The 27119-nt window shown below is 56.3% G+C and overlaps 7 protein-coding genes across 7 annotated transcripts; 4 read left to right on the top strand and 3 right to left on the bottom strand.

Moving 5' to 3' along the window:
• Positions 1 to 4040: 4040 nt before the first annotated feature.
• On the top strand, positions 4041 to 4845 carry EsH8_II_001414 (double-stranded RNA binding motif domain-containing protein; the record flags this gene model as incomplete). The annotated part of the gene is made up of 2 exons (XM_083264712.1): positions 4041 to 4071; positions 4493 to 4845. 2 exons carry the CDS (start codon positions 4041 to 4043, stop codon positions 4843 to 4845), a joined length of 384 nt encoding a protein of 127 aa, XP_083122034.1.
• A 5550-nt stretch (positions 4846 to 10395) lies between these two features.
• EsH8_II_001413 (mannose-1-phosphate guanylyltransferase) lies at positions 10396 to 11812 on the top strand (the record flags this gene model as incomplete). Its single annotated transcript, XM_083264711.1, has 4 exons — positions 10396 to 10402; positions 10534 to 10577; positions 10695 to 10841; positions 10916 to 11812. The coding sequence occupies 4 exons, from the start codon at positions 10396 to 10398 to the stop codon at positions 11810 to 11812; spliced, it is 1095 nt and encodes a 364-aa protein (XP_083122033.1).
• A 788-nt stretch (positions 11813 to 12600) lies between these two features.
• On the bottom strand, positions 12601 to 14456 carry EsH8_II_001412 (glycerol kinase; the record flags this gene model as incomplete). Its single annotated transcript, XM_083264710.1, has 3 exons — positions 12601 to 13019; positions 13117 to 14120; positions 14236 to 14456. The coding sequence occupies 3 exons, from the start codon at positions 14454 to 14456 to the stop codon at positions 12601 to 12603; spliced, it is 1644 nt and encodes a 547-aa protein (XP_083122032.1).
• A 3646-nt stretch (positions 14457 to 18102) lies between these two features.
• On the top strand, positions 18103 to 18870 carry EsH8_II_001411 (ESCRT-II subunit protein VPS25; the record flags this gene model as incomplete). Its single annotated transcript, XM_083264709.1, has 2 exons — positions 18103 to 18643; positions 18758 to 18870. The coding sequence occupies 2 exons, from the start codon at positions 18103 to 18105 to the stop codon at positions 18868 to 18870; spliced, it is 654 nt and encodes a 217-aa protein (XP_083122031.1).
• A 226-nt stretch (positions 18871 to 19096) lies between these two features.
• Positions 19097 to 21709, bottom strand: EsH8_II_001410 (BRCT domain-containing protein; the record flags this gene model as incomplete). Its single annotated transcript, XM_083264708.1, has 3 exons — positions 19097 to 19729; positions 19776 to 21141; positions 21189 to 21709. The coding sequence occupies 3 exons, from the start codon at positions 21707 to 21709 to the stop codon at positions 19097 to 19099; spliced, it is 2520 nt and encodes an 839-aa protein (XP_083122030.1).
• Positions 21710 to 22480: 771 nt separating this feature from the next.
• EsH8_II_001409 (GMC family oxidoreductase) lies at positions 22481 to 24293 on the bottom strand (the record flags this gene model as incomplete). The annotated part of the gene is made up of 2 exons (XM_083264707.1): positions 22481 to 24013; positions 24087 to 24293. 2 exons carry the CDS (start codon positions 24291 to 24293, stop codon positions 22481 to 22483), a joined length of 1740 nt encoding a protein of 579 aa, XP_083122029.1.
• Positions 24294 to 25076: 783 nt separating this feature from the next.
• EsH8_II_001408 (cytochrome P450) lies at positions 25077 to 27026 on the top strand (the record flags this gene model as incomplete). Its single annotated transcript, XM_083264706.1, has 6 exons — positions 25077 to 25500; positions 25557 to 25739; positions 25801 to 26281; positions 26332 to 26615; positions 26668 to 26769; positions 26827 to 27026. 6 exons carry the CDS (start codon positions 25077 to 25079, stop codon positions 27024 to 27026), a joined length of 1674 nt encoding a protein of 557 aa, XP_083122028.1.
• Between the last annotated feature and the right edge of the window lie 93 nt (positions 27027 to 27119).

Here is a 27119-nt window from a genome sequence, read left to right as displayed (position 1 = left end):
TCTTCCGCAACACAGGTCCACGTCGCCGTCCTGCCCACCCCTCTCGGCCCTGTCGCCGTCGTTGTCCGTTTCCGGCCATCCAACGGCCTGCATTCGCGTGGCTTTTGGCTTCTTATTTTTTTTTTCGGCGCCCTCCACATCACTCGCCTGTCATGTAACCGTCCGGTTGTCACTAAACTTTTGCCTCACCGCGCAGCAGTAAAGAGGGTCCCCCCCCCCCTCCGTCTGACTAGGCACTCCACGGCATAGTGTATGTGCGCTGCTACTGTACATGGACTGCAACTCTCTCATAATATACGTAGAGAGGGGAAATGGAGATGGATATGCTTCTTGCAGATGGAGAACCGGGAGATACAATCTGCAGAGGCGATAACACCGCGCCCCCCAGCCCCAGCGAGCCCCAGCCATCGTCCCATGCCGCTCATTCCATACCAAGCTCTCTCGAATTCCCCTTGTCGATGGATCTCGCCCCCGTCGAACCCACTTCTAGTAGGCTTTCTCTCGGCGCTGGAAGTGTTCATGCACGTCGTCCACGTCCCTCACAGCAACCAGAACTGAGAGATGAGCCCTTCACCGACCTTGCAATCTCGTTCGCGGGGGACTCTGCCGCCCGCCGGGGACCCCCTTGATCCCCAGCCGTGGTTGGCCGCCGGGCGCCCGCCGTTCGTTGTTAATTTATGTGCCACCGAATTCAGTTTCCATGGGGAATGAACCGTTCGATCACCCCCTCATCCATTGTCCCAATGGTGTACGATACTTGGAAAGCGGCGGTAACGGCTGCGACGCGAACCGGCGTCTCGCCTCCATCTCTACAACACTACACCATGCCTCGTCGCTCTTCTCTCCGTTGGCCTCTATTCGACCATGGCCCCGTCGGCACCCTGGCTTACTCTTCGAGCCAACAAACGGCCAACCCCCCTTAGCAGGCGCTGATTCGCTGCTCAGTGTGGTACCCTGCTCCGTCACCACAAGGAATCTATCTTTACCGGTGTATCCGTACAGGTACCTCGCTCACCCACGGGGGCGTCTCTACATGTTCTCTGCAGCTGATTTGTCGAGCTGTCCAACGAGGATTTCGATCTTCGCCGCCTCTGACTGGGTACAGCTGCTACACTGCGCGACGAGAACAGGCCGACATGCCGTTTTGACTTCGATGATGCCGTGCGAATCGCCCGCCATCGCTGCACATCATTAGGAGCCACTGGATGATCCCAAATGTGGTCCTGGCGCCTCGTCGTGTCCCTACCCTGTCCCGGCTAGCATCGAGTGTGGCATGGCCAGGCTCTGCCTGGCATGCAGCAGACGAACCTGGGCTGGCTCCGATTCTTCGGCTTTTCTCTCCTTCTCAGTTGGTATCACAATGTCACCTTCCAAGTTGCCGGCGTTGTCGTTCCAATTCCTCATACTCGGGTCCCGCAACACAAGCGACCAAGCGACAAGCCGACCAGGGGGACTCGATCTCGACCTTGGAAGGATTTCTTCGACTGTGAGTCCGAACCCACCACATGTGTTGAACTGCCCCCACAGCAACGGTCGTCGACCGCAGTCAACAAATGCACGCAGGCCCAGCAACCAATGTACATGGCCTCAGACGTACTTAACGTACCTACTACATGACGATGTTGGCAGAATAAACTGCAAAGTGATACTCGGCCCGCGGCGGACGGAGGAACCGACAATTGGCGGTGGAAGACAACAGCAAAGTCACCGTTGAAAGAAAGGAAAGAGATAAAATTAAATTAAAAGGCGCACTTCTGACAGGCTCCTCATAAGCTGTCCACAATTGCTTACCGGCCCTTTCTTTGCCTGTTGGTGGTTTACAGGTGCATTAGTCGCCGCTAACACAAAGCTCGAAAGTTCAATTCCTCGTTACGTCCCTTTGTCTATCCCCACGCTCTCGCCGGGATAGGAGCTCCCAGCTCTGACCAGGCACATCCCTTCCCAAACAACCCCAAATACTCAAATAAGCATGCTCTGGGGGTTTGACTCGCAGCCAGCCCGAAACAATTCAACCAAAGACCAAGGAAGCCTGGACTTGACTTGAGACCGGCATATCCCGCATGCCATACTCACTTCCTGTCGAGAGTTGCTTGGTAGGCCTTTTCTGGCGAGTACAGATGCCTTGCCTGCCTGTCATCCTTCAGAATGGTCCAATTTTGCCACCGGTTTTGCATACTTGCAGCCCTCGTTAATTAGTTAGTCTTTGCCCTTTCCCACTCACCCTTTGTTGTTTCTATTTTCTTCCTCTTCTCCGTCCCAAAATTTGCCCTCTACTGTAGCCCTAGGCCAGCTAGAGCAGCCCGCTATGCGACCCGGCGGGCCAGATGGCCGGAGAGACTTTGACCCAAGGTTTTGGCCATGTACGTACGCACGCATGTACCTCCTTCACAGAGGCGCGCGCCTTTGCTTGTGACGATGATGTCGTTGGCAAACCACAGGCTGGGGCTAAAGCATGACAAAGTGTAAAGTCGGCCGATGCCCAGCGGCACGACCGGCGGCAGCACGGATTGCATTCTCATTCATGGCCGAAAGCAGAACCGGGGCCAGCAATCGCCACGAGCAAGAGCACGTCCCGAAGCTTCTGAAGCTCCGTAGACCTTGCGGTCGAGTCTCATGCCTGGCAACGCCATCGAGATACCTTTCCGATTCTCTGGTGACGGTCTCAAGGCCCCGTCTGCTGCATACAGTAGTGCACATGGACTCCCACGGACAGCCAGGCCCGACGGCGAGCGACCAGGGGACCGGACGACCAGAGACGAGCAGGGGGGCGGCCTCCTCTCAGCAGAGGCAGATCTTCACCTGGGCTGCCCTGGCCCTGGCCCAGCGATGATGCCGGTACCCCCCCTCCCCTCCTCAATGTGTCGCGGTGGGGTTGTCTAGTCTCCAGCGGTTTTTATCAACTGGCAACGAGGCGAGCCAACGCAGCAGAGCATGGGTCACACTCTTTCGAGAGCCGCATCGCCGCTTGCATCTTGAACCAAAAAAAAAATAAAAAAAAATTAAAGAGAACCACCCCATTGTGCACTTTCCGCAGTGCCCGTTTTTTTCTTCCCTGTCCATACGGCGCCTGTCTTTCCACGTCCCTCCACCAGGCCTATTCCGCGTCCCTGCCCGGACACAGACGCCCTCCTCTCCCTCTCCTCGTCCATCCCCCTCTTTCTCGCCCGGTCCCTCATTTCCTTCCGCAGCAGTTGCCGCCGCAGCTTTTATTACCACATACTGCTCCAGATAGTCTCGTTACTATACTCATGTACCTTGACTTGTTGATGTTGGACCTGGACCTGTTGCTTGACCACCCCCCCTCCCCCCCTCCCCTGCCCCCGCACTAGTTCATCAACGAGCCCAGCACAATAGAAAAAAAGAGAACGCGCCTTTTCTGCAATAAAGCAGACACATGTCTCTCCGTCCATGGCTCAGATGCTTTCCTGCAACCCAAGAAGCGGAAGCCCTGGATACGTAGCTTAACTTACAACACCACCCACCCACACCCACACACTCACACACACGCACACGCACACACACACACATACACAAGTTACAACACATCAACACCCCTTCCACCGACTTTCTTCATCTTGTCCCCCCATACCTTTTCAGGCCTTACCTCCCCAACTTGGGAACCACGAAAACAATTCGAAACTTGACCGATCCCAGATCTCGCTCTCTCTCAGTCTTGCTGAGCAACCTTACATACTTGCTTGCCCTCGACCACACCCCGGATTTCTGCCCTACGCCTTACATACAACCCCCCCCAGACATCTCTGGCGTGTGGCGCGTAGAGTGCGTGCGAACCCCGGCCGTCCTCGACCAAACTTCTCTGCCCGCCTCACTGTTGGGCTCGATTGCATCCCACGGCGTCCGGGTCTTGATCCCGTTGTCTGGCTAGGAGTTGACCCTCATCTGTTGCTTCACTTTTTTTCCCCCTTCCCGCTCTGAGACAAGTTCTCTCCCCTGCCACGGTCAACCCGTATTCGATCTTGACTTGCATTCCTGGACCACCGCCACGTCTCTTCTTGGACCGATTGGGAAATATTATCAACATGGGAGGCTTCTACATGCAGTACCTTGAGAGTAAGTGATCAATTGACTTTCCCAGGCCCCCCGCTGGAACCCCGTGCTGCCCTGGACCTCGTCATGGCCATTGTCCGTATAAGTGGAGCGGGTCGTGATGACCTGGGCAACTGGGTCAGATCGTGTGCCTACCCCTGCATTCCGTCAAGGCGGGAATGACATGCGTTTCTTTGGGGGCCCTGACGTTTCTCGACGAGTCGGGACGTGGCCTTACATCCCGCGATCGACGTAAGCTTCACGTTGCGGCTCCCCGAGGAACGGCTTGCAGGGCTCGGAAGAGGAAACCGTGAGAGTTGGGCTCGCATGCAGATGTCATCGCCTCAGTGAAAGAGGCGTGTGGGCGCTGAGCCCACTCGGCTGCGCCGTGGCCATCGAATCTGGAAGACTTGCAGAAGATCATGGGCTAATCGATCCAATCTAGGTCTTTGCCGACGACGTGGATGGAGTGACCCTTCATACGAGTGTTACCGTGACCACAGTGGCTACACCTGTTTGGTCCTGGTCAACGGACGAGAGTACCAGACAGACCTCGCCTATCAGTCCGACTCGCTGGCCCAGGAGAATGCCGCCATGCGCGCCTTCATGGTCTGCCGCAACTTTTCCGTCAACGGCGGCATGCTCGCGCGCAACGGCATCGTTCAGGGGCTCCCGGCCACTGAGACGGCTCGCCGCTCTAAGAAGAGTCGGCACACGTCGTCCAGTCACAGCTCGCGAGACAGCCACCGTCGATCCGGCCACCATTCGAGCAGCAGCTCTACGGCCTCTTTCGACTAAAGTTGGGCAGGCGGAGCCTGCGTCACTGCCCGACGTCGAGGCAGTGACCCCAAGGTGGCAGATATAAAAAGGGGCCGAACGGCTTCGCAGCTGAACGCATCCGCGGAGGAAGACACGAACATGCCAGGCTTCTGACCTGGAGACGAAGAAAAGGACGAAGAGAGATGAACGACAAAAGTGAACAAAAGCGACGCATACCCTTCATCTGCGACGACTCATCACGACTAATGACCTAGAATCATGGGTTTCGCGCGGCACATCTGAGTTTTTTTTGCGTTTTTATGACCCTCCCGGCCGGTCTCTTTCCGAATTTCAAACAAAACCAGCTATTGGTTTTCACGTTATTTCCGCCCAACCAGCTCCTTTTTTCCTCTTTTTTCCAAAAACCGTTATGATATTCCAAGACTTTTGACGACCTGGCGCTTGGCTGGGATTGTACAGTACCGGCCAAGTGCCGTCCCCTACTTTTCGAGCGGATCACCACCCAGAGGCGACTCTGGTCGACCGACTATCACTTTCTACTCTTGGGGCTTTTTTTCCTCGGTCTTTTCATATTTATTTATTTTTACTTCCGGTGCCCGGAATCGACACCGGATGGAACTGGATCCTGCTACTTCGGGCTCGAACCCTCCACAACAAAAAAGATTGCAACGAAGACGAGGATGGGGCGGCTAGACTCTTACTTGATGAGCCTCGGCATTTTGATATTTTTTATCCAATTTCGGTTCTGCTTTTGAGACTCGACAAAAAGAGGGAGGGAGAGGGGGGACGCGGAGAGGAATGGAGGAAATGATGTCCCATCGGAGAGTCCCCCGTTCATTGCCTCAAAAGCGATGCATATCTCCTTCTTTTATTCGCATTTTTTTCGACGATAGCGAGAGCAGGGTTTACTTGGAGAGGGTTGGGATCTCGCCTTTCAGCCCTGTTCTGTCCGTGGGCTTAACTTCATGAGGGGGTGGGCTGGGTTTATTCTTCCAAGTTGGCGAGATGGAGGCAGACACTTGACGCGAGCCAGATCATGATTGGGAACGGTGTGGGAGAGAGACATGAATGAGCGGGAAGAGAAGAGAAGTAGGGGCTAGGGAAGAGAAGGAACTGACAATGAGATGCGATTCCTCGGGAGAGAACTTGGTTTGGACGTGAAGGGAGGACGGATGGATGAATGGATGGATGGAATTTCACGATGGAGGCTTGTTCGCGACGCCTATGCGGCGCTTATGATGATGATAATGACGACAAAGACTTCATGATATCGATGATGCAAAATCAGAGACGAAAAAGAAATAAAACAAGCGTTCAAGCTGAATTGGGATCAAGCCAGGCGGCGCAGCCAGCTTAGCTTGTATGAGGCGATGAGCGATGAGCAATGAGCGAGCCCTCGTGTAAATATGTCAAAGGAATGTCGGTTTTGATACCACTTACACCCTCCCACCCACGCATGCATATTTCCCCTGAGAGTCAGGAACGAGATGGACTGAAATTGGAGGTGTGTGTGTGTGTGTGTGTGTAAGATGGTGTGGCCCGGGGAGGCGCCGGGTCTGCCGTGGTTCGGAGGTTGCTAGGGGTTTGGCTGTGACGGTGGGAAGGCCGGAGCCGAGTCTCGAAAGGGGGGAGGGGCTAGAAGGATGGAAGGATGGATGGGACTAGAAAGATGGATTGGATGGGACTGGAAGGGATGTGGGATGAGATGTCTCGGGGAGTTCCAGCCTTGACTTGCCGATAACACACGTGTACGTGTGCACATGCAACAGCAGCCACACATGGACACAGACGGACACACTCACACTCACACACACACACACCATTGCGTGGCCCAGGAACGTGGCCATAAGGCGGCCGGGTTTGGGATGATTTCTGGAAGGGCGGGAAAGGGGGGGAAGGAGTATCCGGCACAATCTCCGGGTGGATGAGATGTGATGTGATGTGCTGCTAGGGGGAGATCTCCCGGGTAGCATTTTATTTTTTCCAACGAGTAAAAAATTTCATTTGGAGCTAAGAACGAGTCTAAAATAAAAATTAAAATAGTCAAGATAGAGAACAAGGAGGAAAGTAAGGAAGGCAGAGAAAAAAAAGTTTCCGCGGGCTCCATTCCGGGGGGGTTACTTTGACTTTTGCTAAATTGAACGACCGGAATATTGCCATTCACCCATCTGGGAACCGGGCACGGTGGGTTGTGGGTTGTGGTAGTTGGTCTGAGGTGTTGGTGGTGAGGCTGAATGAGAGTGAGGAGGCTGAAAGTGACTGAAGCTGTTTGCTTGCTTGTTTTCCCGCATCCCACGCCTTTGGGTTCGGCTCTTTCTCCCCCTGTTTATTATTATTGCTTTATTCTTCTTATTCCCTCGTCTTGGTTCTCCGTCTTCCTTGCGGATTGCTGTCTCGGTTTCCCCATGTGCCGCCGAGTTACGTACCTCCATGATGTGCAGAGTCAAGTTCGAGAAGGGGACATTTCAGACGATTTTTTCCCGTTTTTTTTTCTTTTCTTTACTTTTTTCACAAGGGAATGGATGGGATGGGATGGGACGGACGGGAGTCCGTGTGGCGTGCTGGGATTGCGAATCTCACAATTGGGGGAGGGGACGACGACGACCAGGGGGGTCCGTTCCCCCCTTCCCCCTCTGGCGATTTGACCGGGGAGAGCTGGCTAGGCCATTGAAGAGGAAGTCAGAGGGGAGAAGGCAGAAGCCGACGAGTTTCGACTCCCCCGGGCGGTCCCGGGATGTGGACAGTGGGAATCCTTTTTTTTGTGTGGCAACTGGCATGTCACGTTGGTTTCCTTTCCTCGGGGGGGGCTCCACTCTTTCCGTGGCCTACCCTTTTAATACTGCACTAGCATAGGGCCTCCCCCCCTGAATGGGTTTGTTTGAGAGGAGTTGAACACGTACGTCACGTCGCATGTTGAGCGCGACGTTTCCACACACACCCGAACTGGGGCCCGCGGGTTGAGGGCATTCCAGCCTTTTGATACTGGGGACTACTTGACTTTTCTTTGGATACGTACGCACAGCTCACGAGAGGGCTTTGCCATGCATAGTAGCTTGTTGTTTTCCCACTTGTGGGAGTGCCACAAGTGCCCCTCAGTTTGATGGTCACAAGATGTTTTCTGCGGCGATGGGATGGGTTGAGGGGGTTCCACAGGCTGGGGCGTCGAGGGGGCCAAGAGATGGATGGCAAGAGTCAAGATATTTGAATAGAGTGCCATGAACCGTCGCCAATCAGAGGGGGGAAAGAGGCGAAAGTACGGAGAGAGATGGTAATACGGAAAAAAAGGCCCCAAGGAAGGGATGGGGCACAGGCACAGGCACAGCAGGCTCTGGTTTGGAGGATACGACATTGGGCGGCTGTCCCCTCGTAATTGCGACGAGAGGCGCATAATCACGGGCGCACCGAGAAACGCAAACACGAGGCGCGGCTGAAGAATGCCTCGCCTGACAGCAGTTGGGCCTTATGTGCGTCAGCCTTTTTGTTTTCTTTCTCGTTGTCCCTGGGACGAGGAGGGCTTCTGGCCGTCACGTCGCAAATCGTTCCGTCCTCCCCAAGAGGAGGCAAAAGTCGCGAATTTAGTACGGGGCGCGGGTCAGCTGTCGCGGGTCAGTAGGGAGGGCCCTTGCAAAGAGAGGCGGCCCTGCGGTTCTTGGGTGCGGTCGAAAGAGAGACCAGACGGGCGGGTTGCGGAATTACGGCGGTCGATGTTCGGTTCGGGTTGCGGCGGTGCTTCTTGTCCCCTCTTCCTGAGAGACTCGGGGGAGGCACAGACAGACAGTAGGTAGTACATGCTTGGACTATTACTACATGCTGTGTACATAGCACAGCAAGGGGTGGGGGTCAAGGAGGAATTAGCGATTTGCATCAATCTCGCCAGGGGAAATTGGCGGCAAGCAGTTGGCGAGTCTTGCGATGAGTTCCAAAAAGGCGCGCAATCTTGAAATTGGAACACCAGCTTCCCCCCCACCCTTGGGCCAACCTCCATCCACTCGGAGGTCGGAGAAAGGACCGAGACGCAACCGCACCATCGCCAGAGGAGAGAATGTGGCAGGCCTTCCCTCCCCCCTGACAGCTGGGCGTTGAGGCGTAGCGTCCTGGCTTGGCCGTTCCCAGGTTCCCTCTTCGTCGGATTGGATCATTGGACCACATGGGGGGGAGCGGGCCACACGAGGGGGGAGGAGGGAGATCATTGGATGGGATTTCGCATTGGCCATTCTGGGACCGGGCGGGCACAGCATGTCCAACGACTCACCTAAGTAAGACCTTGCCTTCCTTACCTTACCTCACCTCACTTCACCTCACCTCAATCAGACGTATGCGTACTACGCAAGGTATTTACACTAGTATATGTATGTCTATGCATGTATGCACGCAGCCTGGAGATACGTACCTTTGATGCTTTGGTAAGATTTGACAGTTGCAAAAGCATCACTTACTTCTCTCAACTCATTTGAGTCACTGGCAACCAACTCACTCACAGGTGCACACTCAAAGCCGTGAACAAACAACCACTTGACATGACAACCCCCCACCCCCAACCTCAGTCCAGCAGCACCATTTCAGCTCCTTACCTTAGCCATGCCCCGTAATCGCACGCGGGAGAAGGAAAAAACAAAAAAACAAAACAAACGTGGAGCTGCAAACGCCTCTTATTGGAACCAACAAGACAATAGGTCTAGATCAATGTCCTACCTAGTGTGGTCCCTGACATGTCAGACACACTCTGGAAGTCCATAGTGCGGTTAGTGCCAGCAACCCACCGTTTTAGTGTAGCCGCGCTCCTTGAACCGCCTCTCCCCATCACCCCCTTGGACCCCCCTTACCCCCCCTTGGGTGCCCTGTGCTTTGCCGTGTGCTTCCCACTCGCTGTCCCCCCGAATTAATTGCTTGCCTGGCACCTGGCCCGGCCTGGCCTTGCCTCCTTGTCGTCCCGTCCGTCCCAGTCCTGGCCCCCCGTCCCCCGTCCCCGTCGTCCTGATGGACAGCGGCAGCCAGGCCCAGGACCCAGGACAGGCCCGAAAGTGACTTGGGGAGAGAGACCAGGACCTTGGGGGGTAGAGATGTCGTGTCATTTTTGAAGGTGCCTTCTCCCTCACCACACACCCTGCGCCTCGCTCTCTCTTTCTCTCTCCACCTCCCTTTTTCTCATCCTGACTCCCTTCCTCCCTCGTTACTTTATTCACTGCGCTCGCTCCTACTCTTGCTCTTTGCAACCTTCCAGCCTGCCAACTACCCTCGCCCTGAGATTCCCATCCCCCATTGTATATCCTCTCGAGAGCAAGGCACGCCCTCTTTGTAACAAAGCTTTATAATTTTTCTGGTCGAGCAACCGACCCCCTTCAGCCAACCGCCCCTCTCCCAAAAAAGCGAAGCTTCCTTCCCCTTGTCGCCCGAACGAACCTCCCCGTCCCCGGCCGAAAGAGAAGCTGCTTCACTTCCTTCCCAATTCAATACATTCGTTTGTTCTGCGCACCTACACAGAAGCTGTCACCACCTCCCTTTCTTCGCTTCGCCCAACGATACCGATCCAATAACCACACTTAACCCCTCAACCGCAATACTACCAAGATGAAGGGTGCGTATCATCCTCCCCCCCAAACAGCTACCTACCCTGCCATGCCTCACCCGGCACTTCTGCTGCACCCCGCAGCATGGCAGGTGCATGGTGCGTTCACGACGATGCAGACATGCTAACGCGCCTGGCAGCCATTATTCTCGTCGGTGGCTTCGGCACCCGTCTTCGCCCTCTCGTACGCTCATTCCCCCCCCTACCCTTGACGCGCGGCACTCGGCAGCGCCAGAGCTGCCGCTTGGCCTGCTGCAGTCCTCTACAGAATACCTTTACTGACCTCGCCCTCGATGCGCAGACCCTCACCCTCCCCAAGCCCCTGGTCGAGTTCGCCAACAAGCCCATGATCGAGCACCAGATCGAGGCCCTCGCTGCCGCCGGTGTCACCGATGTCGTCCTCGCTGTCAACTACCGCCCCGAGGTTATGGAGAAGCACTTGGCAGAGGTGGGTCTCCCCGAGCTTTCTCACCTCCGAGCTTGTTGCACCGAGCCATACTGACAGCACACCCCCAATAACAGTACGAGAAGAGGTTTGGCCTCAAGATTACCTTCTCCGTCGAGACCGAGCCCCTCGACACCGCCGGCCCCCTTAAGCTGGCCGAGAGCGTCCTCGCCAAGGACGACACCCCCTTCTTTGTTCTCAACTCGGATGTCATCTGCGACTTCCCCTTCAAGGACCTCGCCGAGTTCCACAAGAACCACGGCGATGAGGGCACCATCGTCGTCACAAAGGTCGAGGAGCCCTCCAAATACGGTGTCGTCGTCCACAAGCCCGGCCATGCCACCAAGATCGACCGCTTCGTCGAGAAGCCCGTCGAGTTTGTCGGCAACCGCATCAACGCCGGCATGTACATCCTCAACACCAGCGTCCTCAAGCGCATCGAGCTCCGCCCCACCTCCATCGAGAAGGAGACCTTCCCCGCCATCGTCCGCGATGGTCAGCTGCACAGCTTCGACCTCCAGGGCTTCTGGATGGACGTCGGTCAGCCCAAGGACTTCCTTACCGGCACCTGCCTGTACCTCACCTCCCTCACCAAGCAGGGATCCAAGGAGCTGGCGTCCCCCTCAGAGCCCTACGTCCACGGCGGCAACGTCCTGATTGACCCCACTGCCAAGATCGGCAAGCACTGTAAGATCGGCCCCAACGTCACCATCGGCCCCAACGTCGTCATTGGCGACGGTTGCCGTCTGCAACGGTGTGTTCTGCTGCCCGGCTCCAAGGTTAAGGACCACGCGTGGGTCAAGAGCACCATCGTCGGCTGGAACAGCACCGTCGGCAAGTGGGCGCGTCTCGAGAACGTCACCGTCCTCGGCGACGATGTGACGATTGGTGACGAGATCTACGTCAACGGCGGCAGCATTCTCCCTCACAAGAGCATCAAGGCCAACGTCGACATTCCCGCCATCATCATGTAAATCAACCGAAAACCCGAACAAACTATACCTGGCTCGGGGCCTTACTACGAGGCCTGAGCTCTTCATACTTCTTGTCTGCGCGCCTGTTCTTATCGACTTTCTAATTCCAAGTTGCGATACGATTCACCACTCCACTCACGAGTCTCGAGCTTAAGAAAGGGGGGCGGAACCAAACATTCTACATTTTTGGCTGGCGTCGGCAGGGGGAATCATTTGGCGAGCACAAAAAGCACTTGGCTTTGCGATGTTACTTTTTTTTTCTGGGAAAGCTTGTCCCATTTGCTACGATTGCAGACGGCGTCGAGGGGTGTCCCTGTTTGAAGGATACTCCCTTGGTATGGCCGTGGACATGGAGAACCCGACTGGGGGTTTTCCCTGAGACAGATGACAATAAAGACTATACCTGTGGATTTGATGTGTCCCTAAAGGTGAAGGATGACCTACACCGTGTTCATGCATATTATATCTTGATAGCATCTTGGAGTCTTGCTCCTAGGCGTGACAAACCACTCACTGAGATGACATGCCCCCTCCCCAACAGCGCGAAACGAGCAAGAGAAACAGACTTGATAGGTATCCTGTCTAAAACGAACCAAACACTCCCAATGACAAACCATTCCACCCATCCCAAGAAGCGCGCGCCTGTCTTTTTCTATATATAGTAGGTAGCCCTTGCCCCCGCGCCCCAAAATTACTCCAGATTCCTTCTTTTTTTTCTTCTACTTCATCATCTTCTTGGCTTGCAAAGAAAAAAAAATTTGCCCACGTCCGGGGGGCAAACGTTTCTTCTACTCCGAGTTGTCGCGCACCCAGCCCCTCGACATGTCGACGGCCTGCTCCCACTTCTTGAACATCTTCTCGCTCTTCTCCCTCTCGAGCGAGGGCGTGAAGACCTTGCGGCCGGTCTGGTTGACGTGCTTGAGGTCCTCGAGCTCGTCCCAGACGCCGAGCGCGAGGCCGGCGGCGATGGCGGCGCCGAGGGCCGTCGTCTCGCGCATGGCGGGGCGGTCGACGCGGATGCCGCTGATGTCGGCCTGGCTCTGCATGCACAGGTCCGAGTTGGAGAGGCCGCCGTCGACGGCGAGGGACTCGAGGGCGTGGCCCGAGTCGTTGGCCATGGCGTCCAGGATCGCCTTCGTCTGGTAGCACGTCGCCTCGAGGGTCGCGCGGGCGATGTGGCCCTTTTGGGTGTGTGCTGTGATGCCGACTGCACGGCGCGCGTTTGGTTAGCTTACAATCGGCTCCCTTCGGTGAACGGAAAAGACGGCGGTGGGAGGGGGGATGGGTTGTGTGGGTGGACTTACACAGGGTTCCCTTGGCGTCGTCGATCCAGTACGGCGCAAACAGCCCGCTAAAGGCCGTTACGAAGACGACGCCGCCGTTGTCGGGGACCGTCTCGGCAAGCTCCGAGATGCGGGTCGCGTCGTCGACGAAGGCCAGGTTCTTGACCAGGAACTTGACGCCCGAGCCCGCGACGGCGATGCTGCCCTCGAGCGCGTACACGGGCTTGCGGCCCTTGCCAAAGTCGTAGGCGACCGTAGCCAGCAGGCCCGACTTGGAGATGACGGGCTCGTCGCCGACGTTGTACAGCAGGAAGCAGCCCGTGCCGTACGTGTTCTTGGCCTGGCCGGGCGAGAAGCCGCATTGGCCGACCAGGGCCGAGGACTGGTCGCCTAGGCAGCCACCGATGGAGACGCCCTTGAGCACGCCGCGGGCGACGGTACCGAAGGCGGTCGGGTCTGAGGACGGGACGATCTTGGGGAGGTGGATCTTGGACTTGTCGATGCCGAAGAAGGAGAGGAGCTCGTCGTCGTATTGCAGGGTGCGCAGGTTCATGAACATTGTGCGGCTGGCGTTGGTGGAGTCGGTAACGTGCACGGCGTCCTCGCCCTTGGCGGCGCCGCCGTTGAGGCGGTAGATGAGCCACGAGTCGACGGTGCCGAAGGCGAGGTAGCCCTCGTCGTAGGCCTTGCGGACGGCGGGGACGTTGTCGAGGAGCCAGCGCAGCTTCACACTGGACGGGTAGGTCGACAGGGGCAGGCCGCAGAGGTCCTGGAGCTTCTCGGCGCCGGGGCGGGTGCGCAGGTCGCGGACGAGGGAGGTCGTGCGGGTATCGGGCCAGACGACGGCGTGGTGGAGGGGCTCGCCGGTGCGGGAGTCCCAAAGGACGGTGGTCTCGCGCTGGTTGGTGATGCCGATACCGCGGATGTTCTTCGCCGAGTAGCCCTGCTCGGCAAACTTGGCCATGGCCTTCTCGATACACTCCTCGACCGAGGAGAGGAGCTCCATGGGGTCATGTTCGTGCCATCTGCCGGTGTTAGCGGGCTTGCAGGATCGCGGCGCACCATGGGGGGGTTCTTCTGCGGGGAGAGGGGGGAGGCGGCCAGTTCTCGGAGCGCAAATCCGAAACCCATTCGACTTACCCCGAGTGCGGGTAGTGGTTCTCGAACTCAATCTGGTGCATGGCGACCGGGTCGCCGAGGCCATTGAAGACGAGAAATCTGGTCGATGTGGTGCCCTGGTCTATGCTGCCGACGAACCAGTGCTCCTTCAATTCCTCCTGTGTCTCGGTGATGCCGGCCGGCAGGTGCTCGGCGGGGTCTGCCGCAACGCGCGGGCGTTTGGGTTCCCTATTTTCGGCCATTGTGCTTGCGAATCTGGGGTTGCTGGTTTGACTTGGTGGTAAGCAAAGAAGGAGGAAAAACTCCAGGAGGGGCAAGGGAGAAAAAAGCAGAGGGCGGGCTGGGGCTCTGATGGAGAAGGGGTATCACGCGGGGACCAAATCGACGATGGGCGCCCGTGGCAGAGGCCGTAGGAGCCGGGAGGGTGGCGGGGCGACGGGGACAAGTCGGGATCGTGAAGACATGAAATTGCGATGGGGACCGGGAGGTTTTGGATGACTACCTAGCTAAATATACCGTTCGCCGAGGCCGGCTAGTGGCAGGTTGAGAGGTATTATCGGGACGTCTGGCCCGCGTCGTCCCGCAGCCCAGGGTATCACGAGCGCACCTAACTCGTGGAGCTGGTGCAGTTGCCAACGCCGCGTCTACTACAGCCGCACCCGTGTCCCTCTCCAGGGTCTGCTGCTGCTGCGCCAAATTTCGGGCGGACATGTGCGGCGGTCCCAGCTTCGCGCCGGCGCTCGGGATGATGTCAGAAGCGGGCGTGGGGCGCTGATTGGAGGAAGAATTGAGGGGTTTTGGCGTCTCGCAAAGCTGTGTGCGACCAGCGGACGGCTTGGGGCAAGGTCGGACGTGGATGCAGCGCCGCCATGGCGGTGGCTTCGGTGAGGGGCGCCGTCTCACCGGGGCCAGCTCGCTGGGATTGGGGACGAAGGGGAACAGGAAAGGGGAAATCCTGGGGAGTGATTGGGGAGCATTGGGGAGCATTCGTGGACGCATTGGGGGTCGGAATCGAGCATTCGAAGGATCGATAGGTTTTGCGGATGTCGTGGAAGGCGTCTGCGGTGCAATTCCGAGCTGCATTGGATGGGGATATGGGGCGCTCGGGCATGTCGGTGTTCTGATACCGAGGCCCCATCATCAATCATCATGGGTCCCGAGGTCGGGTCGTGGGTCCACGACCTCGTCTGCCACACCGGGGTGAGCTCGGTGTGGGCAAGTCACCGACAACAGTCCCTCTGCGCTTTTGTTGGCGGGCATCGTGCAAGTAAAGCTCGGTGAAATGAGCTGATTTCATGTTATACCGTGATTAGCTCTAGCCCTGTGCTGTGTGTGTATCGGTTTATGGTACACTGGTAACGGCAGGATATGCGTCCACAGGCGTGCACCTCGCTACCTGAAGACTTGCCTCTGAGGGGAAGCATGCGATGTTTTAAGATGCCTCTTTTCCATGGGCCGCTGAGTCAAACGACATATATACAATTTTCATCCGATGAACATTTCCGGCAATGGTTAAGGCTGAAAATTGAGATGGAGCTTTGAAGGCGAGTGACTCCGACATGCTTGCTGGTAGTCTTTGAGTTGCAGCAGGTGCTTCCCACCTTCCCAAACATGGTTGAATCGGGAAGGTACCATCGTCATCGGTCGCATAATGTGAACCTGTCCTTCATTCATTGTTCCTTCCCTGGCCCAGACCTCCCTTCAGAGACAGCAAATAAAATCGCCCTGCGCTTGCCCAGGTAAGACAAACGTGGTCGGGGAAAGCCACCAGGCAAACATTCCGTCTCAACCTCATAACCACCAACATAATTTCGCCAATACCGTCATCAAAAGCATTGCCTTACTCTCGCACTAACAGACTCAAGCAATCGGGTGTAGTCTTAGGCCCTAACGACAGCTCACGATAACCATAGCTTCACCGTGCTAGCTATGGACCTTCATTCCCTGCAACTACCTCCGAAACGGAGGCAGCAACATCGCAATGCTCAACCGGTGATCCCACAAGGGGACCCTAAGAAAGTCATGGCTATCACTATCAAAACACCGGACGCGGGAATACCAGTGTTCATGTCCCAGGCCCTCTCACCGTTTACTTCACTTCCTTTACAATCCACCCCGAGGACCCCTGCTTCACAGGCCCAAAACGCACCTCCAGACTTGTCGGCTGAACCTACCCGCATTCTCTCAACCTCAACTAAGTCTCGTGATACTGCTGTTACCATGTCTTCTGGGACCACCCCAGCTGCCACCAAAACCAGCCTTGCGCAAACGCAACGCTCACTGCCGCCTCCGGGTTCTACAGCCAAACCGAGTACGCCAACCATGAAGTCGCCCACCAAGCCAACCATGGCCACCCTCTTAAATGCCACGAAGTACCAGTCAATGTCGATGCCTGAGTCTGCTATACCTTCAGATTCGGTATCCGCGCCAGTCTCTTCCACCGTGTTGCCAGCCCAGCTCACAACACACCTCAGAGAGGTCAATCGGGACCACCAGAAGGCAAATGGTTTGAATGCCATCACAGGCGTGTCATCCGATTTGGTTTCTGGCCAAGTCACCGTCAATGCTGGTAAACATTCCTACGTCTTCCCTTCCGCCAAGACCCTCGACTACTGGACCATTCTGAGCGCCACTGGTACAATCAAGGAAGTCCCAAAGCTGGCGGGGTGCGGCTCCTGGGAAATACCTTTACCCCCAAATATGGCGATCGTTTCTCACATCGAGCCTCATATCGGCCGTCTCAGACAGCTCCTTGGTGTTCACGTTGTCCCGAGAAAGTTCCCCCCTGCGATCAAGGTTGATATCTCACAGTCTCAACGCGCGAAGGAAGCTGCTTTCTCGCATCTCATCGAAGAGCATACGGCCCTGAGATGGAAGGCTTGGATTATCCTCTTCTCATGGATTGAACATTTGGAGAGGCGCGGTAAGGCACCAGCCAATCCACCTCTTGATGTAGTGACATTTGTAAGGAACCGACTCATGTCAGAGGGGCGCAACGCGAGAGAGCAGGCGATTATGAAGATCCAAGAGCGGCAAGGTGGCGCCGTGTTCCCAAACTCACCCGAACGATGGCAAATGCCAGCAGTGACTCGTCCCACTGTGCTACAAAACAACTCGGATGCCCAACCACCCGGCTTACAGCCGACAAAAAAACCACCTGCGGAGAAAGCTTTGGTAGGTGAGAAGCATGAACTGGAAAACAGTTCGAGCTCGGACGGTGAGTGTGAGAAGGACTTGGTGGATGAGCCATTGAAGAAGCGCCTTCGCCAAACATTTTAGTAGGACTCTGATGGTGAACCCATGCTCCCAGACCGTATCATCGTCAGGGTTCATATGGAAACATGAGGATGGGTTTGGATGTAAACTACAGGATATGGCGAAGTCAGGGTCAAATGGAATCAAAGTGGATTGCTGGGGTTGATTAGAGGCGGATAGTTCTTTCTAGCATCATGTTGGGGCGCGGAGTCAGTACACCTAGAATAATGAATTGCGTTTTCCATAATACAATTCTGGAGCAGACATTTCGTGAAGGTAGGAAACGAACGACCTTTACTTCCCTCCGGGACGCTGAGAACCGAGATTGATGGTTGGCACTTTTCATGAGCCTCTAAGCCTCTAGTGATTGGACCTGGCGAGAAAAGAAATTACGACCACACCAAGAATAAGTGAGGATCTGGGGTTGACAGCCGATTCATTGCATGCCGAGGAATCGATGTCACAGCAGCTTGTAGCTTCTAATTGGCCACACGCCGAACACCCATGCGACCGAGCTCCAGGTCCCCACCAACCCCTCCATTCCAGCTACCTACCTACCACCGGTACCGAGCGCAGATCACAGAGCCTCCTTCCAACGTCCCGTCATCTTTCAACCACCACCACACCGCGCAAATGGCGACGACATCCCCCTTCCCGTTCCCGCGGGAATACTCCTTCCCGCCCTTCTTCACCCGCCAGACGAACCTCACAACCCACCACGCCCAGCTCGTCAAGTGGTCCGACCTGATCCTCGCCTACTGCCGCCACCACCGCATCTTCAAGCTCTCGCTCGGCGCCGCGATCCCGACGGCGCCCTCGTCCCTCCCGCACCCGCTGCCCGGCAACGCCAGCTCCTCGTCCCCGGCGAACGACGCCACCACCTTCTCGCCGGCGACGGCGGCGTCCTCCGCCGCGGCCGCGCCCGAGGAGCTCTTCCACAACAAGGCGCTGAACAAGCGCCTCTCGCTCGCCGACGCGCGCGAGGTGCTCGAGTTCATGCGCAAGGACGGCCGCGCGGAGCCGCTCCCCGCCTCGACCGACCTGTTCTGGGTGTACTGGCGCACGCCCGACGAGTGGGCGGCCGCCATCGAGGGGTGGATCGACGAGACGGCGCAAAAGGGCGTCGTGCTGACGCTGTACGAGCTCACCGAGGGCGAGGGCACGAGGGGCACAGGTGAGCCAATACCCTTGACGTTCCGCACACACACATACACACACACTCCTCCCCCCCCCTGACAGGCGTGTCACGGACGGGACAGCTGAACTAACGATGGGAAACTCCCCGCAGACTTCCACGGCCTGGACCCGGACCTCCTGCAAAAGGCGCTACAGATCCTGGTCAAGCGCAGCAAGGCCCAGATCTTTGGACAAGAGGACTCGCAGGGTGTCAAGTTCTTTTGATTGTTTTGACGATGACGAGACATGATTCTGCGAATCTCTAACTGGACATGACCACGTTCACACATTAACCCTCAAGCGGTCGTCGTAACGATACTGGGCCGCGGGGCAACTCTTTTCCCTCCGTTTGCCCTCTGATACACCCCTCAACTCCAAGCCAGTGCGCATATATGTACAAGTAAAGCCACGAAGTCACGAAGCCACGGTTCTTTCCCTTTGTCAACGACTTCTACGCGCCCGTCTTGTCGAAAAAGTTCTTGGCCAGGTACTTCTCCTCGAAAGAAACCTGCTGCCTCATGGCAACATCCAGAAGCCAGTCGGCCGCCACGATGCGTGGTTCCATGTGGCCTTTGCGCGCCATTTCTTCGAACTTGGGCCAGAGAGCCCGCTCGTCGGCGCTGTTGGAGCTGAGGAGATAGACGGGCTCCGGCGGCGCTCCGCCATCCTCCTCCTCCGTTGTCGGCTTGATGGTTGTGCCACTGCGCGCGCGGTACAGTTTGAACATGGCCCCGTTTGCCTCGGCAATGGCCTTGTAGCTGTCGGGGCCGTTGCAGATATTGGCCGTGCAGTAGATGGGGACAGTCCACAAAAGTTTGCCGAGGTTGGCCCTCGCTCTGGACACGGCCGTCTGAACCTTGACGCCAAACTTCTTCTCATTTTCCTTATCCTTCAAGAGGAAGTCTTCGGGGTCTGGGACCTCGCCCTTGTCGAGGGCCTCGTCGATGAAGCTGGATGAGAGAATGGTTGCGCCCTTGGCCAATGTCTTGAGAAACTTGACCGTCCGCACCATTTGGGGTGCGGCGAGGTAGTCGCATGGTTGGTTGTCCTGGACAATTAGAATTCCCATGTCGCGGAGTTTTCTCTGCTAGTTGTTAGCATGGCAAATAGACGCAGCGAGGATGACCTACCCTTTCCGAATCCTCTTTAGACTTGGTGTTGACCCATCTTGTGAAACCAGTCAACACGACCCTCATTTCCACCTCTGGGCGTGAAGACCTCCGCTTCTTGGCCGGGCGTTTTTCCTCGTCCTCGTCCTCGTCCTCGTCGTCTTCTACGGCTGCTTGCGCCGGACTAGATGTCCGACCTCGCTCCCTGTCAATCTGATCGGCAGCACGTTTACCGCCCCATGGACCATGGCCGTCCTTGCCCCGCTTCTTTTCCTTCTCGTACAGCGCAATGTCGGGAGCAATGCGCTGGAGGTTGGTGAGAGCCTTGCTCTTCGCGCTCCGGCTTCCGGTCGACACAACGGAGGGGGTATCATTCTCCTTGCCGCGACCCCCTCTTTTCGGACGAACGGGCGTCATAAAGCTATCATCGATGGCTTCCTCGTCCTTTCTCTCCTCCTGTCTGCCAATGACAACGCCCTCGGCAGGTCCATGGTTGTACGAGTTCTCCTGTGCGGCTTCGAGGATCTTGCGCTTCCTCTTGGCTCGTGGCGACAGGTGCTCCTCTCCGCCTGGGTAGTACGTCTCTCGTAATCGACATTCATCGAAAAATGTCTGGCCAATGACCTCGCCGAGATTCGTACGAACCGGAAAGTGGGAATACTTGGGAACGGTGATCCTCTGCATCTCACACTTGGCGTAGCTCTCCTCAATCCAGAGGTGGTTGATGGTTTCGATGTTCCAATCCTTAGCCGCCTCGTATTTTTCACTGCTGCTACGTGCTGTGATGAGATGCGTGTTCTCGGCCTTCATCGTCTTGGTGTAGGTTGCGCCCGTAGCTCTGATCAGGTTTTCGAGATATATGCGAGCATCGCCACCGTAGTTGGAAATGCAGATCTTGAAGCCTTCAAAGCCGGGGATACCGTCCCGGGGAATGGGGTAATGAAGTAGGCGACGTAGCGGCGATGTCCATTCGTTGTGGGTGATCAGGTGGTAGAGCCATGAAAGATTTCCAACGTCCTTTCCAGACTGTGCAGCCTTGACATACTGCTCGCCGTCACGGTATTGGCAGATGAAATAGTCGCAGTCGTCCACATCCTGGACTACCCTTCCACCACCGCTTATAACGAGTTGCTTGACAATGTCCAGCGACCGTGGTGTGATGTTGAGATCCCACGAGAACATGACGTTCTTGCCTTGAAATATGGTGGCGGCTTTGCGGGTGCTCTCGGCAAGGTAATTCGGCGTGGTGGATGTCGCACCTCGGAGGCTTTCGTACTGCGGAACCGGGATCTCCCCTTGGTTCTCCGGTCTGCGAAGAATCTCAGGGTCGGGAAGTTCGTAAGGGGTTTCGTCGATTCGTTTGCCGAGCTTGAAGCAGTCTTCGAACCTGGGACACGTCAGGGGCGATTCATAGCTTGAAGTCACCAAGCTTACCAGTGAGGCAGAACAATCCTGCATTTAAGCCCCTTCTCCTTAGCAGTGACACATTTGGGATGTTCCATCGATAGAGCGCAGATATGAGTGGTTTGTCGCGTGACGTCGACGCTTTCCATGCCGCCCATGGCCAGGGTTGCGCCGATAATGGTTTCCTTGTCGATCTCAGGCAGGTCGGCACAGGTGAGAGTGACCTTGGAGAAGAACATGCGCGGGTCGGGGGAGTAAGGTCGGACCTGGGCCTGTTTATTTCTCTGGATCGAAGCCTTGAGCCAACTGGGGTTAACAACCGGGATCATGTAGGCCTGGGTCTCGGTGAACTGAGGGAAGTCGATGGTGCTGGAGATGACGTGAGAGACCTCCTCAAGTCTGATCGAACCATCGCGTCGGGGGTCAAGGACCGTTCCGCCACGGCCTGTCACGATGTCTGCTAGGTCGCTGATCTCTTTAGGGGCGAGGTAGGCGCTCGGTACGAAGGCGAAAACGCACTCCGAGAACAAGCCTTTAGCCTGGTCAGCCATGATTTGTGGTTAAATGAGGCATGCAACTGGAAGCTATAGGGCCGGAAGGCTTCAAGGTGAGGTCAAGGCATGCGCTGCACGGGGCGAGATCTGGGGGTAGGATTTGTTTGTGGAAACAGCAAGTGTGAGTGTAGATGGCGATTTTGACGCGAAATTGTTAGCGAGACGCGGCCGGGTGGAGGACGCGAGCTGAGCTCGCAGTCACATGATGTGTAGGTACATACAAATTGGCGACGCGCGCACGTTAAAAAACGTACCGGTACTTTGTCCATTTAATTACAACGGGACGCGTCTCCAAGCTACCGCCAAACAGCGTTGCACAGACGCTGCCACCCGTGGGCCTTAAGGTGAAGACAACCTTAATGGAACTACGGATGACGTCTAGTCTATCAGATGGAGAAACGTAAGCAGTGTTTCTTCTCCAGCAGCTTTTGGACCGTATCCTTGCACGCCTGCATCTCCTTCGCCAATGTCTGTATTTTCGGTCCTTTGGGATCATTGAACATCAAATTGAGCCATGATAATTACGGTTTATACACTCCGGCGTTCATCCTCTAACTGCGACCGACAGTCGCAATGTTGTCCATGGAATCATCTCCCCCGCTTCTGAACGGCGGTTGACTTGGTATAAAAAAAATAAAAAAATTGATTAATCATCTATTCTTCACGCCAGGCTGGCACGTTACTATTACTACCTCCCTGTTCAGCTGGGCAGCGTCGGCGGCTTCCGCACACCGCGTCATCACAGCGACCCATTTCACCTCGCAGTGCTCAAAGACTCGACTTGATCAGGTCGGCGGCCCGTTCTGCGATGGCATACACGGTTGCCTGCGGGTTGGCACGTACCGTAATGGGGATGATGCTCGCGTCGGAGATTCGCAAGTTGGAAATTCCATGGACGCGGAGCTTCTCATCGACTACTCCACCGAGCTCGCGGGGCATCATCGAGCAGGTGCCCGTGAAGTGATGGGCACCAACCGCAGTACGGCGGACGAACTCTTTGGCCTGCTCGAGGTCGGTCAGACTGCCGGCCGGGTTACGCTTGCCGGCCGGCTTCAGCTGGCTGCGAAGCGGCTCGCTAGCGGCAATCTTCTCCAAGAGCTGTACGTGTCGGGCCAAGACTTCGACGTCGAAAGGATGCGACAAATAGGCGGGGTCAATAGCGACTGCGGACGACTCCAGGGACGCAGAGGTAATGTGGCTTGAACCATGCGAGAGAGGGTGGGCAAGGAGCAACGCTATCGTGAAGTACTTGTCATCGCCGGGTGGCGGCGCCGCCATGGTTCCATCCCCGCTGAACAGGGCGTACCCAGGGAACGTGAGGTAGTAGCCGGAGGGCTCTGTAGAAGACGTGAGGACGGATCGTACATACGTCTTAAGAGCATTCGTGAAAGCCGGGGTTGCAGTTGTTTTGGGGGCGCTCGATTCGTCGAGTAGCTGGGTCACATCCTCGGTGGCCAGCAGAGGGAGCTGGGCCGTCGCCGAGGTGCCGCTTCTGGAAAATGGGCCAGTGCCCTTGCCGTAGGCTTCCATAGCCGCTCCAACAGCAGCGGGATCTTGGCGGACGATGCCATCCAAGGTGTCGTGCTCTTGGAGCGCCTCGAAGCTTGCCCCGACCATGACATGGTTTTGTAGGTTCTCGCCAATGTGCGGGTTGTCAAGCACAACGTCAATGCCGAGTCCACGAAGAAGCTCTGCGTTTCCAACACCGGACAGCTCTAGAAGTCGCGATGAGTTGAGAGTACCAGCAGTGAGTACAACCTCTTTGTCTGCCTTTACGGTCTTCGTCTCTCCATCCTTGGAGTACTGAACGCCTTCGGCGAGGATCTCGCCAGCCTCTGATCGGAAGATTATCTTCTCGACCTGTGCACCGGTGACCACGGTCAGGTTGGGCCTAGACCTGGCGGGTTGCAGATATGCGCTAGCGGCGTAACTTCTTTGCTTTGTCTCTGGGTCTACAGTGTCGGGTGTGATACTGCTGCCGACTCCTTGGCCGCTCAAGGGGTCACACGATTCTGGAAAGCCTAACCCGCGGATGGTGTCCTGCCAGATCTTGGGCCAAAAAGACTCTGCGTTGTCTGGAAGGGACAGCTTAAGAGGCCCTTGGCCCTCGCCAGAGGAGGTGGAGTAGGTTTTCTTGGATGCCTCACTGAACGTGGGCCAGTCCCAGCCGGGGTTGCCCAAACTGGACCACGCTTCAACATTGGAACGCGTGGTGACTGTGAAGGAGAGACCGTTGAGGGCGCCTGAACCACCAAGAACGCGGCCCTGAGGAACGACAATCTCTCGACCACCTAAGCCATCCTTCAAGTGGTTTACTGTCAGCAAACCCCGATCTTTCAGAGGGTAGCGATTCCCAGGGGTGGGGGATACTCACTTGCGGCACCGTCCGGAACTGCCAGTCGGAGGGCGTTTTGACAAGACTAGGGCCCAGTGCAGGAATATTGACTCGAGGATCAGCCGTCTGATCTTCGCCCGCCTCGAGGACTAGGACCCGGATGTCCGGGATCTCAGAGAGACGTGCCGCTACTACTAAGCCGGCAACGCCTCCGCCCACAATAACAAAATCGTAACTAGCAGACATTTCGAAAGGATGTGCAATTTGGAGTAACGCAAGCAATTCTGGTTTTACTAGAACAGAGGAGTTGGCTGGAATTGTGGCCACTGTTAAATCATGACAAGTCCCCGATTCCGAGACACGTATGATTGCGGCAAAGCATTAGTCGCCGTTGCGCCGAGAGGTGCAATAAGATGACAAGGGGAGCAGGGAGGATGTACTTCTGACACCTACCCCGCGGCGGCCGTATTGCGCCAACATACAATGCTGCGCCAACCAACCGTTTTGGATACCGTCAAGGCATGTTCCACTGCAGAGTTGCATCTCAGCATCTGTACGACTGCGTTTCTGCAGCAAGAGCCTGCCGTTTTGGACGTAGGCCCACCCGCTTCCCTGGCTACCCCGGTCAGCGACTGACAGGGGGGCCGGAAGGTCTCCGGATATCAAGGTTTTCGGGATGACCCATGATCACCACGTCGGGATGCAAGTATGTACTTCACATCAGTCAGTACGGCCACCGCGATGGTATGATGGAGGTTGCGAATCGTGTTGATTTGCATTTCAGTCATTGGACGCTAGTCAGTATGCGTGGGTTCTTGTTACCCCTCAGGTAGCTCACGACAGATTGTCGAGTGGAGGAGCTAGACCCAGACGTGGCACTAGGAGATATGGCGTTCTCGTTGTTGCTTGAATGGCAGGTGTAAGCCGGTTCCCAGGCTCGAGCCCGAGATTGGAGAAAAGACTTGAAGACGGCGGCTGTTGCGCTTCGAACTTGCACGATTCCATCAAGTTCACCACACAAACCTTACGATGGCTACACTCTTCGACACCAGCTACCAAGGCGTCCTCGTCTGTGGCTTAGGGCTCCTTTGCGGCTTTGCGGTCCATTGGGGACTCTTTATCCACGGTGAATGGCATGTACAGGCACCTCATATCGTGCTGGGCCACTTGTGGTTCTTCTTCTGCTTCGCTGCTTCAAGCATTTACTACAAGGGCACCGCGGTTGGAGAGCTCGGCCACTCGCTTCTCATTCTATATGCTGGCTACCTGCCTGGCCTCTTAGCCAGTATCACTTTGTACCGGTTCTTTTTCCACCGTCTTACGACTGCTGGGTTCAAGGGCCCGTGGTACGCTCGCGTCACCAAGCTATGGCACGTCTGGGCCAGCAGAAACTGCAAAAACCACCTGGTGTTGGAGAAACTGCACGAACAATATGGAGATTTCGTGAGGACTGGTAAGTTATCCCTACGCCAAAGTTGTCTCTTGACTCCTCGTTGACTGTTGGGAAAGGACCCAGCGAGATCACTGTCTTCCACCCCGGAGTGTTCATGGCGGTAGATGGCCCCCGGTCGGAATGCATCAAGGCAGAATGGTATGACATTCTGCACCCTGATCGAGCGCTCGTTACAACACGCGTCAAGCCTATACACGCCGCCAGGCGCCGTGAATGGAACCGTGGCTTCTCGGCACAAGGTATGACCCACAGATCTTCGGAATCATGAGCCTATCTCTGACGAGCCGTGCCGCCCAACAGCTCTGGTACAGCACGAGTCAAAGATTCTCAAGTATATTGAGCAGCTGGACCTGTGCATAGAGCAACACGCCAAAGCGGAGGTCCCTTCGGATGTTCGGGAGCTCTTCTTCTGGTTTGGGTTTGATGTCATGGGCGACTTCGTGTTTAGCAAGTCGTTTGATATGCTGCACCAGCAGCAGTGGCATCACATCATTGTGAGACTGCAGCGCGCCTTGTCCCTGCTGGGGCCCTTCAGCCCAACCCCATGGCTCATCCAGGTCGGCTTTAAGCTTGCCCCACGAGTCAACGTCCTCAAGGACTGGTTCGACATGGTCGCCTGGTGCGAGCGGCAGATGCGTGTCAGGCTGGATAACGGAACCCCCAAGCCTTCTGTTCCCGATCTTGCCTACTACTTGATGGAGCTGGACGACGGCCAGACAGAGCAGAAGGACCGCTTGACATGGCTTTACGGCGATAGTCTGCTTGCTATTGTGGCTGGAAGGTAAGCAAAAACATATGCCTTTGTTAGCGCCCAGATGTTAACCGACACAGCGAGCCTACTGCTGCCGCTCTAATCGGAATCTTTTGCGAGATGGCGAAACACCCCGAGCATATCGAAAAGGTCTACGAGGAGCTGGCCGGCGTTGACGTGTCCGACTTGAAGGCCCTCACCAGGCTCCCACATCTGAATGCCGTCATAAACGAAGGTGTTCGCATGTACCCGGCACTGCTCACCGGCGGGGCCAGGAAGACCACAGAGAACGGGGCGACGATCGGTGGGACATTCATCCCGCCGCACACGACCGTGATCGCCCCCCGTCATGTCATAGGAAAGAGTAAGGTTTCGAATGCGGGGGTTATCAGACATCAACTGACTGTAATCTGCAGGAGAGGACTGTTTCGAGCGGGCCAAAGAGTTCATCCCCGAAAGATGGAGCACTCGACCGGAGATGGTCCGCAATGCAGCAGCCTTTGCGCCATTCGGCACAGGTATGTCGAACCCCTCGTTATCATTCCCCAGTCCAGCGACTAAATCGCCGCCTGCAGGTCATCACAGCTGTCTGGGTCGTTTCCTTGCCCTGGACACCATGAGGTTTGTCGTCGCCAGGCTGGTCAAGAAGTACCGCTTCCGCCTCGCACCGGGCGAGACGGGCAACCGGGTTTTCGACGACGTCAGGGACCAGTTCACATCCAACCCAGGGCCCTTGTCACTGTGTTTCGAGTTGAGGAGAACGGACTATGATTAGACACGAACGCGGATTTAATCTGGGTTGGCGTAATTCCCGCAAAGGAAATCTTGCTTAGAAAGACAGTCTTATTCTCCATTCTGCATTTGTGAC

The sequence above is a fragment of the Colletotrichum jinshuiense genome, chromosome 2 (genome assembly GCF_051148585.1).
Source record: "Colletotrichum jinshuiense chromosome 2, complete sequence".
Lineage (NCBI taxonomy): Eukaryota > Fungi > Ascomycota > Sordariomycetes > Glomerellales > Glomerellaceae > Colletotrichum > Colletotrichum jinshuiense.
This window is presented reverse-complemented; position numbering and strand designations above follow the sequence as displayed.